General features: G+C 29.1%; 1 protein-coding gene across 1 annotated transcript; it reads left to right on the top strand.

Moving 5' to 3' along the window:
- The first annotated feature begins 4,126 nt into the window (after nucleotides 1-4,126).
- Nucleotides 4,127-16,104, top strand: LOC139426119 (uncharacterized). The gene is made up of 9 exons (XM_087159854.1): nucleotides 4,127-4,256; nucleotides 5,488-5,602; nucleotides 6,051-6,190; nucleotides 8,209-8,341; nucleotides 10,123-10,337; nucleotides 11,251-11,377; nucleotides 12,465-12,598; nucleotides 13,593-13,761; nucleotides 15,768-16,104. The coding sequence occupies exons 1-9, from the start codon at nucleotides 4,220-4,222 to the stop codon at nucleotides 16,000-16,002; spliced, it is 1,305 nt and encodes a 434-aa protein (XP_087015980.1). The 5' UTR covers nucleotides 4,127-4,219; the 3' UTR covers nucleotides 16,003-16,104.
- The last annotated feature ends 813 nt before the right edge of the window (nucleotides 16,105-16,917 follow it).

Genomic DNA, 16,917 nt, shown 5'->3' with positions numbered 1-16,917 from the left:
CATAATAACCTCATCAGGACGTTTATTTCATACTTTTCCTAAATAACATCCGGCATTATGTATAATGCCTAGGGAAAGCATGTAATACTTCTCATATTTCATACTTTGCATACAAACGTCAGGCATTATGTATAAGGCCTAGGCACTATATATAATGACGGCGTTTCATATTTTGCCGCTAACATATATACAATATATCTCAGTTACATGCAGTAAAAAATTCTGGTAGATGTGCTGAACTGCATGTTAATGACATATCTGGTAAAATGGCCATCGTTCGGGCAATAAGAACCGAAATATTTAAGCCATTCATTTGGCAATTTTTTCGTTCATATGGTAACAAGTTGCCAGAAATTCTAATTTTCAAAATTATAGTTCTTTTTACTAAGCATTTACTATAAAATACAATTCTGAAAAGTAAATTTAACTCAATGAATGGTTTTTAGACCATAGTCTAAGATATGATAAAGTTACCAAATTTTACTACATTTACTAATTTTTATCACATATTACAAGAGCATATTTTGTTTTCTAATTCTACCAAAATCATTAATTAAACGCTTCGATAAAAATTACTTAGTGATTTGTGTTCCTGAGAGTCAGAAACATGATAAATTTTACCATATTGGGGAAGCTTAGTTCATACGTGTTTCTCCATGTAGTAACACTCATTTTAATTAAGTAACCTAAACTATAAAGAATAAAATTTTGAATCTTTCATTAAGTTAGGTTTGAAAATTTCTAATGTTTTGTTCTAATGTAATGTATACTTTTAAAATGGACAATAATTCAAGTATTAATCCGCGAAAATTTCATGCTGCCTAATTTAGACTAAGTAAACTAAGTATTTTTTTATACCTTAGCAGCTCAGTTAGAGCTGTTATTTTTTAATGTACAATGAATTAAATATAGCTAACTCTTGCCAAATTAATGCAAATTAATATGAAACTTTGTCTTTTTTTCTAAGTTATTTAGAACAATTTATGTGTTTCGTTTTTTGCTTGATTGTTTCGATTACTTCAATAGTATGAGTCTAATTTCAGGAATTTAATTGCAGTTTGAGGTGACTATCATGCTCTTAATGCCAAGACGGCTACTAATAATTACCCATTAAAGGACATATATGATTGATTTCTTTGACAAAAATTAGTAAATGTGAATTCTCTGCACTGGATCCAAAAAAGCTTTTTATTTCCGGCCTATAAATAACAAAGATATCTGTAGAAAGCTGCCATTATAACGCTATTTAGTTTATTAGAATTCAATTACTTGATTTTCGGTTTAAGGAATTAGGCAAAGATTGCTAGACAGAATTTCGGAAATCTTGGATTACTGTTTTATAATATATAGATGACATTTGGATAGCTTCCTCTTCTATCCAAGAGCATCTAGAACACCTTCGAGAAGTTTTTGAACGCTTATGAAAGTATGACTTAAATCAATTTAACTAAATGTACTTTTTGAAATGGTAAAGTATTTTTTGAAAGGTCAGTTGAAAACGAAGGCGTAACATCTTTACCCGAAAAAATTGTAGCTTTAGAAAATCTTCTCAAACCATCTAGCGTGACTGAATTATGCCAATTTCTAGGAATACCTAGTTTTTATTGTCTAGTTTTTTTTTCCCGTTTGTACGCAAAGCTGCTGAAAAAGCATTAACTCTATATAATATGCTCGGCAGTGGAGTAAAAAACGATGAAACTCATTTTACTTGAACTGTAGGAGTATGACTAGGAGAGTATGCTTTCGGCCATGTTAACCATCGTGTATCAAGAGGTACTTCAAAAGAGAATCAAGTTAACATGTGTAATATACTAGGGGATTGGTATTTAATAATAGTATTAGTGGTAGTTACGCCACATTACTCCTCCACCAGAATTTTATCTATGACAGAATTCGATGAAACGAACACCTTTAGTTGGCTAAGGTTGTTCATTTTTTTCTATTTATTTTTCTTCTCTGATTATTTTTTTTCATTTTTTCCTTTTTTCTTGTTATTGACATAGAGAATTGTATTTACTTCACCGGAGTTTCATTATAGAATTTATCTTACTTCCACAACTGCTTTACACAGTATATAGTTATCCCATGAATTGTATAAGTACATTTTTTTGAATTTCTTAATTAGTTAGAATTGTAGGAAATAAAGTAGCTAATGTGATGTATCTACAGCCACTTGAAAAATTCAATCTACCAGCTATTTCACGACTCAACTAGTTATTCTAATTAGAAATTCAATTAATTTAATAGCTAGCGAATATAGGAAATTATTTAGTTTGAGAATTTCTATTAAAGAAAATTTCAAATAAGTATGTTTTCTAAGAATAGAAAAACTCAGAATGTTAAAAATATTAATTTATTACAAAATTCATTTAACTGTTTAAATATCTTGTGGTGTAAGTTGATGTTTTGTAAAACTAGATACGAGATTCCGCAGTTACTATTATAATTTATCTAATTTAATCAATTATTTTAGGAAATAACATATATTCTATGAAATAGTTGAATCACAGATTTTACTTTTTAATATCACCTCTTAATACACTTTTTTTGTTATTACTTATTTTCCTTATTATGACATATTTTTATTATTATTACTTATTTTTATTGTTACTTATTCTATTATAATTACTTATTTTTATTATAACTACATATTTTTATTATAACTACTTAGTTTTATTATCATTTGCTTACATATTTTTTTAGCATGACTGGCAAAGGGAATATATACCTGAAAATATGACCGAAGTGGATTAAATTCTATTAAGAGTTTTGAAATTTCAAAATGTGACACTAAATTAGAAACACCTTGCTTCTAATGAATACACGATGAAAGCTAAATAGTTTTCAAGACGGTTTTCGTTGAATTAAACTCCTTTATGGTTATATAGTTAAATATGTATTATTTTCAATAAACAGATGAAAAATTAATTTTAGGAAATAAGAAAGAATTACAGAAATTACAGAATAACAGAAAGAAAATCAGATAAGTGGTGCGTTCTGTTCAAGAAATAAGTAGTTTAATTCTCGCCGAATTTCAAAAACAGTTTCAAAGTTCGTTAACAGTTTTCACTGATGAGGGGGAAAATACTCGATCAATGTTTTTAAAACAACACCCCTATTTGCAACTACAACGTTTTGATGACCAGAGTTATGAGTCATGAAAAGTTCTGCCATCATCATTTCTAAAACAATATTTTATAGTTTTTCAGGAAGCCAGACAGATTTTGTTAATGAATTTTACAGTAAAAGAGTTTCTCTTCAGTTTGGGTTAAACAGCTTTTTTTTCCTACTTGTTTGTCTTGAGCTTTCTTCTGTCATTCTGTGCTTAGACTCTGATGAAGGTTACTGGTAAAGTATCTCTAGAGGTTCGTTTAAAAATATAATAACTGAAATTTTAAAAGAAATTTTAGGATCGGGAACTAAAATTTTCTTTGCACCTGCTTTTCAAATTTCTGATTCGCAGAGCAGACTGTTTTAAAGTTATGAAATAGGCAAATAGCGCAACCCGAAATCTTTTGCATTATTAGAATAGATATGACGTTAATGTCAATTAATATTTATTTCTAAGGATTAAAAATTCGGAATAACTTGTGGGAGTTAACTACGGTACATAACTTACTCCATAAAAGTATGATTTAAAATATTTGTCGAAAATTAAGTTTAAAAAAGTATAAACAATAGAATTCTGAATGGAATAAACTACAGGGAATTAAAAACGTTATCAGAATTCATCACTTCAGGGATCACCTTGAAGACTCCTACTATATAAAAGTGAAATCAATACCTTTTGATATTTTCAAAAATGAAAATTAAAAATGCATTTGTTGCATGCTGAATTTTTATAACTGTAATAAAACAACACGCAGTTTTTTGAACAAACAAATTTGGAAACCACGTTGTCACCATTGTGCATCCTGATTTAATTCTAATGCTGACAACATTCAGCTTACTATACAAATAAGGTAAATAAATAAAAAAAAAGGTGAAATGTCATTTGCAAATACAAATAATCTTTTCAATTTTTTTTTGATAAACAAAACGAAAAAAAGGAAGGGTGTTTATTTAATATTATCGGAGAAATATTGTATTAAATTTTCCTTATTATGTCATCGTTGTCCTTGATATACTATCATTACAAAAAGCTCCCCTTTTCATTGAAACATCAGTTTGACAAGAAATAATTGTGATAAAGAAGGTTATTTCTTTTTGAGAACTAAATATGCGGTTGCAGCATCTTATTGTACTATTAAGTTCTAGTGAGTAATGCATATTTTTTCTGTAATAAGTTGAACTGGTTTTCGAAAGAAATAATATATGTTGTTTTAGAAAATTAACGATTATAAATATCTAATCACTCATAAATATATTTATGTGTGATATCGGTATTTGGCATATTTTTGCACCAATATATTTTTTAGCCAATATATTTTGGTATATATATGTTAGTTCAAGTAAAATAAATATTTTCATGTTTTTCACACACTTATATTCATTCATAAATATGGACAGATTTCATGGAGAAAGAAAAATGAAGATTTGGAGGTCTGCATAAAGATATGAAATTATTTGTATTCATTGTATTGCAGATAATTTAATTATTTATAATTTTGTTTTGAAGTGCAATGAGATTATCAATATTTCTGTAATAAAAATTTTAATATTTATGTAATGAGCCACGATGGCTGAGGAGATAGAGCGTTTGCCTTTCAAGGAATTGAATCTGGTTCGCATCCCAGCTATGGATGGTCCAGAAGAATCCGCATCTGGCTTGCACCAACCACAGGGCTGACTCGAAATATCCTCAGTCTTAGGCAGATCATGGGTTAGAGTCCCTTTGCCGTCAGGCTAACCGTGGGAGGTTCCCGTGGTCTTTCCCTCCATTTTACGCAAAAGCGGGTTATTTCCATCAAAAAGTCCTCCACGAAATCAAATTTCTCCCAATGTTAGATCCAGGAACTCCCTTGCCTTATGGATTGGATTCGAAATTTCAAGGCTATGACGGAGTTGAACATTAGTAGTCATATCGGAGTGTCGGCTGTTCAACTACAGTTATAGAAAATAATTATGTAATGGCCACATCCTAAATCGTTGGACTTAACTTACAAATAAAGCACGAGGGAAATTTCCCTTCCTTTTTTGAAATCCCTGATTCTCTTAGGTTCAAAATTCAGGGGGAAAATTGCGCAATTATTCCATACTATTTAGGCATTTCCATAATAACATTTCCATAGCATTTAGGCGAAAAGAAAAGCGAAAAAATACCGTTGAAGTCTAGCGAATCTTTACAGAAGAAGTTGGGACAAAAAATAAAGTTTGATTGCTTTTGTAACAATTTTTTTTATCTTCCTCGACGAAATTGAATTTTAATGCTCTTTCCGGTTTATTTTTTACTTAAATTTTAAAGTGTTTTTTAAGGTAGTTAAGAAATAGCATGTATTTCTTCTTTCCCGATTAGCTTATTTACTTTACCTTTGCATTATCTTACAGTTTTCCTGGTTGATGGACAAGACGAGTGCCCTGAAAATGTGGTAGAAGTTTGCGGAATTCCCATCCAAGAATTGAAATTCCCAACGTGTAACAGTGAACTGGAAGAACTATGCAAGTAAGAAGCCGATGAAAGGAGAAAAAAAAATCTTTTTTCATTAAAAAAATTAATTTAATTTCACTTTATTCTTAGTTTTATAAGGTGTTTTCTACAAACTGCGTTGTGTATATTGGTAGAATCATTATTAAAATAATATGCATATCAAGAATTGCAAATTAGTTTTTAAGCAAGTTTTAAAAACAAAACTCTCTAAATTTGACATATCACTGATAAAAAGAGGGAAATTAACATTATCAAGGTTGGTCTTCCAAGCTAGCCTAGTTTAATTAGCAAATTCTCTCATTTTTCTCCCTTTACTTGACAAGTTCTAAAGATATACATTTAAATAATCTCAAAACATCCTGTATTTTTAAAAGTTTTTGTCAGTAAAAATTTTTGATAGCAAACGCAAGAAGTCCAAAAATTTCTTATTAATAAAAAAAAATGTTTTCTTAATTTCTTTTAGAAAATTGAAAACTTTTGCTCAATGTGTAATTAATAACAAAGAAATATGCCCAGATACCTATGGTCCGAGTTTAGAATTTGCGCAATCTCTTCTAAGCACAAGCAATACATTTTGCATGAGCGACTCTGCTTGGTTTAAAGGTAAGTTAATTTTTTAATAAAAATATTATCAAATTTAATATATATATGTACGCTGAAGATCCATTACATTATGACCACCCTCCACCTGTAACAATGGGCTAGCCCAGGTTTTCTTGGATTCTCGCCCAGGAACAATGTTTTCATGGGGCACATTAGGAGCCATAATCCTCATAGAACAATCACTGACGTCTGTAAGCTACTTGAACATAGTTGCAGACCAGGTTCACCCGTTCATAGCAACAGTTTTTCTGCGGGGAATGGTGTTTACCAACATGATAATGCACCATGTCATATGGGTCGAATCGTCGAGGAACATTCCAGTGACTTTCAAGCCTCCAAATTCACCTGACCTTTATCCAATAGAGCATTTGTGGTCCTACTTGGAAAACCAAATTCCTGCTGGCACGCTACCCCCTCGCAATGTGAGGGAATTGCAGGACCAGTTGGCGAGCGCTTGGTGCCAGGTACCTCAGACTACCCATCAGCACCTTGTGAAATCAATGCCACGGCGGGTGCTAACAGTTTTGAGGGCAAAGGTGGTCCTACATGTTATTAGCAGGGTGGTCATAATGCAATGACTCTTCGGTATATATATATATATATATATATATATATATATATATATATATATATATATATATATATATATATATATATATATATATATATATATATATATATATATATATATATATAACCTCTAAAATAATAGCTTAATAGAATTTTTAAAACTAAACTCAAAAAGAAATATATTTTGATTGTAGACTAGCCCTTCTAACAGATGAGAACTTTAAAATAATCTCTTTCTCATAATTAACTTAGCTCTTCGAGTATATATTAACTTATAGCAATGTAATAGCAATGTAATCTTTATTTATACAATGAGTCCATACTGCGAAGTAAAATATCTTAATGAAGCCGAATTCCCATTAAAATCAATAAATATTTCGTGATATTAATTCATCCTCATCCAGTCTTATGATCTTACAGTGTCAATTTTAACAAAGAAGTCTGGATATTATAGATCACATGACATGAAAATATATAGACGATACATGTGAAAAAAGCGCACTTATCTTCGGGAGATGCTCCAGTAAAGTGTCCAGGAGTTCTGGTCCATGTACATAATTTGTAAATGGATTTTTCTTAACTTCCTGAATAAATGATTCATAAAAAGTATAATGGATTCATCCTTGCAAAAACACAAAGCACGATTTCGAAAAGACAATCTGAGGGATAAGAATTAAGATTAGAACATTCATATATATATATATATATATATATATATATATATATATATATATATATATATATATATACTCGAATAGCCAGATACTTAATTGCTTAATTAATTTTGGTAGTAAGTACTGATAGTAGGAATTACTGAATATAGAAAAACTTACGTACTGAAAAGCAAAATTAATGAAGCAATTCACTCATGATATATATTTGCGACAATGATGCTTCATTAATTTTGTAATAGGCACTTTTGCTATTATGGTATTTTGTGCAATTTTAATCGATACAAAATATACTAATGAAGACAAAATGTAGGTAATGTGGAACATATTACAGCTGCATTAATACCCTGCAGTTTTAATATAGATAATGTAGAAATGGGTGTCTTACGGATCTTCGAAAATGATAAGTAACACTGAAAAGTAATGCTATTTTGATAAGAGGAACTATTAAAAACGTGTTCTTCTTAATTTTTTAACTTAAACTCTCCGTCAAAGACAGAAAATAATGATAAATAATTTAATTGCAATTATTTTTGCTTTACTATTTGTGTTGCTATAATATTTGCCTTGATTTATTAATATGTGTTAAGAGTTTAGTACATGATTTCTTTTCATTATATATAATATATATATATATATATATATATATATATATATATATATATATATATATATATATATATATATATATATATATATATATATATATATATATATATATATATATATATTATATATTTATATATATATATATTTATTCTTTTGATTTATTTTAAGGAGCTGTAAAATACGGCAGTTGCTACGACAATTTTGTAGGTAGCCGAGAGATCACAGAGAAATGCTCACCTGATTTAGTTGATAAGATTAATCTCATTTTATCGGATGTGCCTGATGGACTCTATCAGTGCTAGTAAGTATTTCATGATTTCTGAATGAGGGCTTGAGAAAGTTAAATAGAGAGCCACATTCTTTCTAAAGTTTACACTTTAACATTTAATAGTTTTTACTGCTTTAGTCTCGAAGTTTCCGAAATTTCCCCCAGGCAAATACACATTAGTCAGAAACGTATCTTATCACTTATCAGATAACTTTATATTTTTAGCTGAAGCCACTCTCTTTAACAAACTGAAAATGTTCTCGATCAGTATGTTATCTCATATACAGTAAAGAAAAGCTTTAGCTGTGAAAATAGCTATATTCTTATAGATATTTCATATATTAAAATTATTATATATATATATATATATATATATATATATATATATATATATACATATATATATATATACATATATATATATATATATATATATATATATATATATATATATATATATATATATATATATATATATATATATATATATATATATATATATATATATATATATATATATATATATATATATATATATATATATATATATATATATATATATATATATATATAGAAATTAGAAGAAAATAAGAAAAAGTTAAGCAAATATTTTTGGAAATAATGTTTTCAGACTTACTCTTTAAAAAAGGTCATAGCTCAATATGTGCATTTAAAAAGATGGCTGAGCTCAAAATACACGTTAACGAAGTGTGACATATCACAAATCGCTCATTTTCAATGTTAATCAAGAAACCCGTATTTTTAATTGTTATTCTTAAAATAGCAACTATCCATATCAGTATGAAAATTTGGTCAGTTGTTTTAGTTTTGCTTAATTTAAAAAACACTAGTTAATTGAGTTAACGTATTAAATACAGGCATGAAAGTAGATTAAAAAATGGATTTAAATGATAACGTTTTTTTTTAATTTCGCAATTTTAGCTATGACGGTTTTCTTAAACATCCATTCTGAACTATATTCCTCTTTTGAAGCACGCATTTCTAACTATGAATATTTTTTTATTTATTTGAATTTAGAACAATGTTTAAAATAAAATAAATTTACTGTATTTTTTGTACCATAACAGACAACACGTCAAAAAATTGAAACCTCAATTTTTGAAGCCATTTTTTGTAATTATATTACAGTATAATGCGAAATTATTAATATAATAATTTAACACACAGTATTAAAAGATATGCTAGACGCTAGCATATGTTCTAGCTTGCTACTTCGTCAGAAATTTTAAATTATTTTACTGCATTTTGTAAACGCATGAAACATGATTAGCAAGAAATAAATAATCAGTTTTTGACCTGAAATAAACAGCGTAATTAATTCAAGATTTAATTTTGTACGCGTTTTTGCACGAGCTATAAAACATAATGTTTTTTCAAGACTGAAGAAATCGTTTTTATACATAACCTGAAATGTTTTTTTTTAGTAATTGCAATGTTACCGCATCCCTATATTCACATGTTTCTAATCAACTATTATTTTATACTTGAATATTGGAGAATTTGGGGTAGAAGAAATAAAACCAGGTAATTCTAATTTGTTTTTACATAAAAGCAGAACAAGCTGCCTCAGGTAGTGCGAGAACCAAGTATAAATGTTAAATCAAGCCTGGTATTTATGGTGTGAGAGAAATTACATAAAACTTTTTTCCGGTTTTATCGGGCTCACACAAACTAATTTTAAATCACTCTTACAAGGAATACTTACACCAATCAATATTTATTTTAATTTGAGATAATAAAACCTGTTTTTATTAACCAGCTTGAATTCAGACTACTTTTTTAATGCATTTTAGTATTGATATCACAACTTCTGTCCGTATAATTGATATAATGTCGAGAATATGTGGTGAAATGGAGACAGAATTAGGTCTACATTTTCTGAATGGAATTGGATTCTGGAACGTCTTTTGTTTGAATCACAAAGAAAACGCTTCAAAGATGATGAATGAACATGGAATCGATTTCAATCCAAAATGTACAAAGGAAGAATTTGTGACTCAATTTGAAAGTATGAGAACAAACATTGCTATATCTTAAATCTTGCTTTTTTGTTTTGCTTCTGAAAAAGCAAAACTATTTTTTTAAAACTGCATTTAATTAAAACTATTTTTTTCTTTCAAAGCAATATTTTTGAAAACATCACCTTTTATCTGGAGTCGAAGAATCACAAAATGTTCACCTGCAGCGTTGATGAATTGTTTTTGCTGATTAGTTGTATTGCTCGAATGATAATAAGGAATATAGCAGAACATTATTGTTAGCAAAAAAATCTTATTGTCAATAGTATTAAACGTTATCGGTAATTGCATGCCATTCAATGTGCATAGATCCTTTCGTGCGAGTCAACCAATTTTCAATGGTACGTTTTGGTAACGTTTTCGTTCATATGGTAACGACTTTGCCAAAAATTCTGCTTTTCAAAATTATAATTTTTACTACGACCCTTTTAGAAAAAAAAAACAAATCTGGAAGATAAATTTAATAGAAAAAGGGTTTTTATGCCATACTCTAAGGTATCATAATAAAATTGCCAAATTTTATCACACTTAATACTTTTTTTTGCATTATAAAACCCTATTTTATTGTCATTGTTACCAAAAACCGTTTCGGTATAAATTAACTTTTATTGTTCCCATTGAGCTATTTTACCACTATCTGGTAGTTTTGACCATGCTTTTATTCTCAGTGTATCAATGAAATTTTAATACTGAATCCAAATTAAAATAAAATTAAACTCACTTTCCTCCGGTCACAATTAGCTATAAAATTTTATTTTTTACTCTTACTCATATTTAATTACAAAAACGCGTAATTGTTTAATTTTATCATTCTCGGTATAATATCGGTGATTAAAATTTGTATTTGATTATCATTGATTTTGTAATATTCATGTCATTGATATTTTAAGTTTTATATTTTAGATAAGTCAGCCAATTACGGATCAAACAAAGATGTGTGCTTAAGAAACTATAAAAATGTATGTCAGGATCCGGGGGATTTCCTACATGATTTTCCAGAAAATACTGCGGATCTGTCTGCAAGATGCAAGTGAGATAACTGATTTTTTTTTAATTAATCATGATTAATTTATTGAACTGCAAAAGTAATCTAAGGGAAGAGAAATGACATCGATCCCATTGTGCGATCTCTGATCATTTAGTATCTTAGAAAAACTGCAATTTTCATCTTATTTTCCAACAACTGCAATAGGAAAATAAATAAAAAACACCGCATTTTTTTAATTTGCTGCTGCAGAAAAAATACTCTATAGAAAAAGCTCTTATTTTAAACCATAATACCATCTTACCGTTAGGAATTATCTCTGCTTTAAAACGGACAAATAGCTTATATTTTTAAAAATGAATGCACTTTTTTAGAAATCGCTAAGAAAAGAGAGTTGCTCCGACTAGAATCAAAATTATTTAAATCAGTAAATAACTCAAAATCTTTGAAAATTTTCATGATCCCAGAGAATATGATGTTGGAGTAATTCATTAAAAAGTTAAGTCACAATCATTTTCCTTCACAGAATTTTTGCGCATCTTCATGTCGACGTTTTAAAACTTTATATAATCTAGCATAGCTTGCGCTGATTAATACTAGGTAACTCATAACATAATATAAATAAATAAATGTTAATAACTCAGATGATTTATGGAAATAGCATATATTCGAAGTAAAAAATAAACAATATTAATAACTTAACCAGTGAGAAACTGAAAAGTAATCAATAAAATATGAAAATTTCGTTGGTGTGTCTTATGGCGTGAAGGGTCAAGTAACATTGTTCAGCGGTTCTCTCTTTGAGGAATTCCTAATTGGAGGTTTAGACGAGATTTTTATTTTATAATTCTATTTAAAATTTGTTCTTCAATAGATTAGCTTGATCTCTAAGAAATAGGAAGCATCAAATGTAAGAGGCTTTAAAAGAATTAGAAATACATCAGCATTGTTTATATTACATTCAAACAGAGTTTTAAAAAATGGTTATATAAAAGTGATTGTTCCTCGATTGTAGTAGTTAAGCATGGATCTGAAGCTTTATAAACTACTTGTGTAAATTCCGCAAGCATCTGAGAATAGGATACATAACGAGCAATACATTTTCAGAGTAGAATTTTTATTTTATTTTCAGAGCTCATATAAAGTACAAAGAGTGTTTGATTGATTACAAAGAAAAATGTGGGGAGAAAATATATGGAATGTCACTTCATGAAGATTTAGAAACTCTGAATACCTTTTGTGACGAAAAGTCCGTTTTGTTCCGTGGTAAGAATATTAACATTATCTTCCAATAACGATGTTTGACGTATTGTCTTTTTATTTAATCTCTATTTAAAAAAAATATGTAATATAGTAGTTTTCGAAAAATGATCCCATCTTTTTTTGCTCCTTACTTAGAAGCCATAATATTAGTTATTACATTGGCATTCAGTCGTACTTCAATGTTTAATATACTCTGTTTTAATTTCATTTTGATTTTAGAATTTTATATGATATATTAGGTTTCGGAAAATGGTCTCTTCTTTTTTGTTCTTAACTTATAACGCATAATAAACTGATAAAAAAAAAGAATTTGTTTCTTAAAATTTACATCCAAAGAATAAGGGATTGAAATTATCTTACTAAATTCGAATTCACAAAGGATTCCAAAGCTCCAGGTTGAATTTTTTAAAATTAAATTACAACTTACAAAAGACTCAAATGATCTAGAATGAAATTTTCTAAATCAATAAATTCACTTCACTAGATTCATGAAATCTAGAATGGAATGTAAGGAGACCCTTAAATTTATGAATGACTTCTTAAATAAGCAAAAAGGAAACAAACATTATTTTTTTAAATCTACTCAAGAGCTTGAGAGTTCGTCTTCAAGCGAGGCAACCCAGGTTCGAATTCCAGTGACGGCTTGTTCTGCTCATATTTTACTGCTTGTGAGGGGCTATAAGTTTAAGTATTATCTAATTCAACATATTTATAAATATATTATGCTAGCGTAATAATATATATTTAAATAAACACAAAGCAGTAACGTAAATATTATATATTTAAATAAACACATAGCAGGTTTTAACAATAATTATCTATTATTAGGTACCAAAATTTCATATTGTTGCACCTGTATGGGATTATAAGTGCGGGATACTAGGAAAAATAAAAACTATTTTATATTTACATGGATATAAGAAATATAATTTATCCAAATTAATTGTTTGCATGCATTTGAAAACAAATTTTGTAACTTAATATTTTACTGTTTCAGCATTGGCAGTTACGGGAAAATGTTTCAATAAATGTAATCCAAATTCTAATGAACTTGTTGAAAAAAGAGTTTACAGTTGCTGTGATGAAATAAAAAATAAAGATATAGTGAAGTATGAACTGGAATACAATCTACGATATCCGGAAGATTATAATATTAGGTTCTGTTTGTAAGTATATACTCATAAAAAATTATAATGCTACAAGATAATAACAATAATTTTATGCTAATGAAATTAAAGTATACGTCGAACTACGTGCGAATAAAGCATCGTTGATAAAGCAATAATAGCACAAACACACGTATGTTACAGTTTCGACATTATAGTAATCCTTCCTCAGTGTCGGAACACAGAATGAGTCAACGACTATTGTTATAGAAAACACAGAATACTCATTTTGCCTCTTTCTGTGACATTCTGGTTTAGCACTAATTTAAGCGAATGGAATTAAGGCATACTCTATGAGACGCGTGAATAAAGCTGAGCAGCGTGAATAGTGCTTGATTAATGATGCAGAACGAGCATATAGTTTTGTCTCTGTTGTAGTTGTTGTTATTTAAGCTACTTGTAAACCACCAAGCCTGCTTGAAATCGATCGAAATTTTTTAGACAGAGGGTGCATTTTTTTGCTTTTTCTGTGACATAATCTATGTTCAAGAATACGACTTAAGCCACACATCTCACAGTCTGTTTTACTTACCCTATCATACTCCATCCATCCATTCATCCACAGATCGTAAATGTGACCTGAACCAGAGAACAACCAATCTCCTATTCAGTACCCCCAGAGCTATTGATTTGGTATGGGAACTTAGAGGATTTGAGACCCCAACAGATTTAACTTACACCAGTCACCATTTAATACGCGGGGCTTACTCGGAAGGTGGGATTCAAACGCTTTTTCTCACGAACACAAGCCTAACGTCCTACCAACTAGGCAATCTCGACCCACTTCGTTTCTATAATCAAAAGCCTTTTGGAAAGTTGGTACATTGATTGAGTCAACGTCTGTTAAATTATAAATTAACGTTCATTATTCTATGAAATGATACAGAATAATCATTCACTGTTTCTTTAATTTGTTCAAATCAAATTGGGGCATAATTCGTGCCAAAATAGTGGCACGAAAACAGAGATACTTTAGTTTTATTTCCGAAAACAAGATTCTACCTCATCGTCGAAATACAGAATGAGTCAATGTCTATGGTTTTATGAGCCCATGTATATTATTACCAAAACGGAATAGTAATTCTTGAAAAACATTAATTTTTCAAATGCAATTCTTCTTAACTTTCTTAAACAAGTGAATATGTCTTAACTGTGAAGCACAAACGCAGACATACCATAATGTGCCAGCATCTCCTAGTATACGAAACACTGAATAGCATATTCTGGAATAACATTTATTTTTGCATATGAGATTAGGATAATTAGGGTTTATAGAGATTGAATTAGAGAATAATGAATTAGTATAGTTTTTCTAAAGTAACAACTCCCCTAGCCATTTTTCTGAACCCGTGGCGGTGACTATGGTAACGAGGTATAACTATTTCAAGTAGGGGTGTGGGGTCACTGTTTAGGACAGGTTTTGGATCGGGTTGGCTAGAGAAAGGGTCTTCTTCGGTCTATTTTGCCAGCCCTAGGGTGAAGGTAAGCTACCACTCCCTGAAATCATCTTCTCAATCTTGAAAACCTCTCCCTGATTTCTCTAGCAGAAGACGGCCTCAGACTTTGTGGAGGGGGGAGCTCTTAGATTAGACAAGCTATAAATTACTACACATGGATATATCTAAACAATACGAATAAAGCTCAAATAGACGCACAAAATCAGACGTACTACAGTTTCGCTTCTTCTATAAACAAAAACCTTCCTCTGTGTCGTATCACAGAATAAACCAACGTCTTTTATCTTATGAATCAATGTCTATTATGCTGTGAGCCCACTTCTGCTATTGTATGAAATAGATATTTGCTATTTTGTGTTCGACACTGAGAAAAGTTCGTGTTTATAGAACCGGAACTTTAAAATATATGTCATCCACTAGCACATAGTATATCTGTTAATGTGTTATTATGTTTGCTTTATTTTTGCTATTTTTTTATTTTTTCATTTATGATGAATTTTTATTGCTAGTTTCAAAATAGAGCATTATTCATATCTTTTTATTTTTTAGTTATGATCTCCAGTTGACGAAGTGTCTGGCTGACGTAATATTAAAAGATTGTGGAGAGACAGCAAAAGAATTAATGTTGCATGCCTTAAAAATCAACAAATTGAAGTACACATTGTGCCGAGATTTTCCAAAGGAAGCTGCGTTTTTCATGAATGAATTAGATTTCAGTTTGGAACCACAATGTTCACTTGAGGATTTCCGTAATCATTGTGAGAACGAAACCGAAAACGATTAAGACTAAGAAAATTCCCTTCAAAATAATAAAAATATTATTTTGTTCTAAATCTTATAACTGCAATTTAGAAACTGTACAATAAAAATTAATGTACTGAAACAATAGTTTTCGTTTTATTGTCTCAATATAAATTTCTTTTTCATTATTCTAATAATTGTGTTATATAAAGAAGTCCTATAGTGGTTTTGAATGTTTGATTGCTTCACACCTCAGTTGTGAAAAGTAATTAATTTAAAATAATTTTTTATTCCACAAAATGATACATTTAGAAAAGTGAAATTAATGTAATAAATAATCAGATATTTGTTTTTCTAGATGAAAAGGAAGAGAATATTTAAGATTTTGCAAGGTTTTCAAAATTATTTGAAAATTATTTGAACAATTTTAAAATTCTTTTACAATTTTTTTTCTTTCAGTTTTTATACCTTATAAACTACTATTTTAAATAGTTTTTAAGGGACATTGCAACAATAAGAAGCAAAATTTCTAATTGAAAAAATGTCGATAGTTTAAAATTAGAGGTCCTTATTATATTTGACGATATGAAAATTAAAATCTATTTGAAAATAAACCCAAAACCCATAAAATAAATGTAAACCAAAGTTGCGGTAACCTGAAGGAGACATCAATGAAAGCAAAGACAGCTAAGAATATCATGGTTACCAGAAACAGGGTTTTAGCAAAACTGAACGAAATCTATCGTCTAACTGAGGCTGGCCAATTCTTTTGCCTTAACTAAAATTTTTTAATTCTTCTTAAATATAATACTTTTCCAATTAAGTATGCAAACTAAACTAGGAGAAATACATATATTGACGTTCAAAAACAGTAATTCTTTTGTTCGACGCTTCGGACCTTTGTTGCTATTAATTCTGAAATTGTTTACTTTGGAAAAAGTAAAAGAAACAAACAATT

The sequence above is a fragment of the Parasteatoda tepidariorum genome, chromosome 3 (assembly GCF_982258835.1).
Source record: "Parasteatoda tepidariorum strain Cologne lab strain chromosome 3, Ptep-v5.0, whole genome shotgun sequence".
NCBI classification, from domain to species: domain Eukaryota; kingdom Metazoa; phylum Arthropoda; class Arachnida; order Araneae; family Theridiidae; genus Parasteatoda; species Parasteatoda tepidariorum.
This window is presented reverse-complemented; position numbering and strand designations above follow the sequence as displayed.

Coding starts and splice junctions, on each gene's coding strand:
- LOC139426119 (XM_087159854.1), top strand. CDS start 4,220: ATGCGGTTGCAGCATCTTATTGTACTATTAAGTTCTA. Junction 5,603..6,050: donor GAACTGGAAGAACTATGCAA/GTAAGAAGCCGA, acceptor AATTTCTTTTAG/AAAATTGAAAACTTTTGCTC. Junction 8,342..10,122: donor GATGGACTCTATCAGTGCTA/GTAAGTATTTCA, acceptor AATGCATTTTAG/TATTGATATCACAACTTCTG.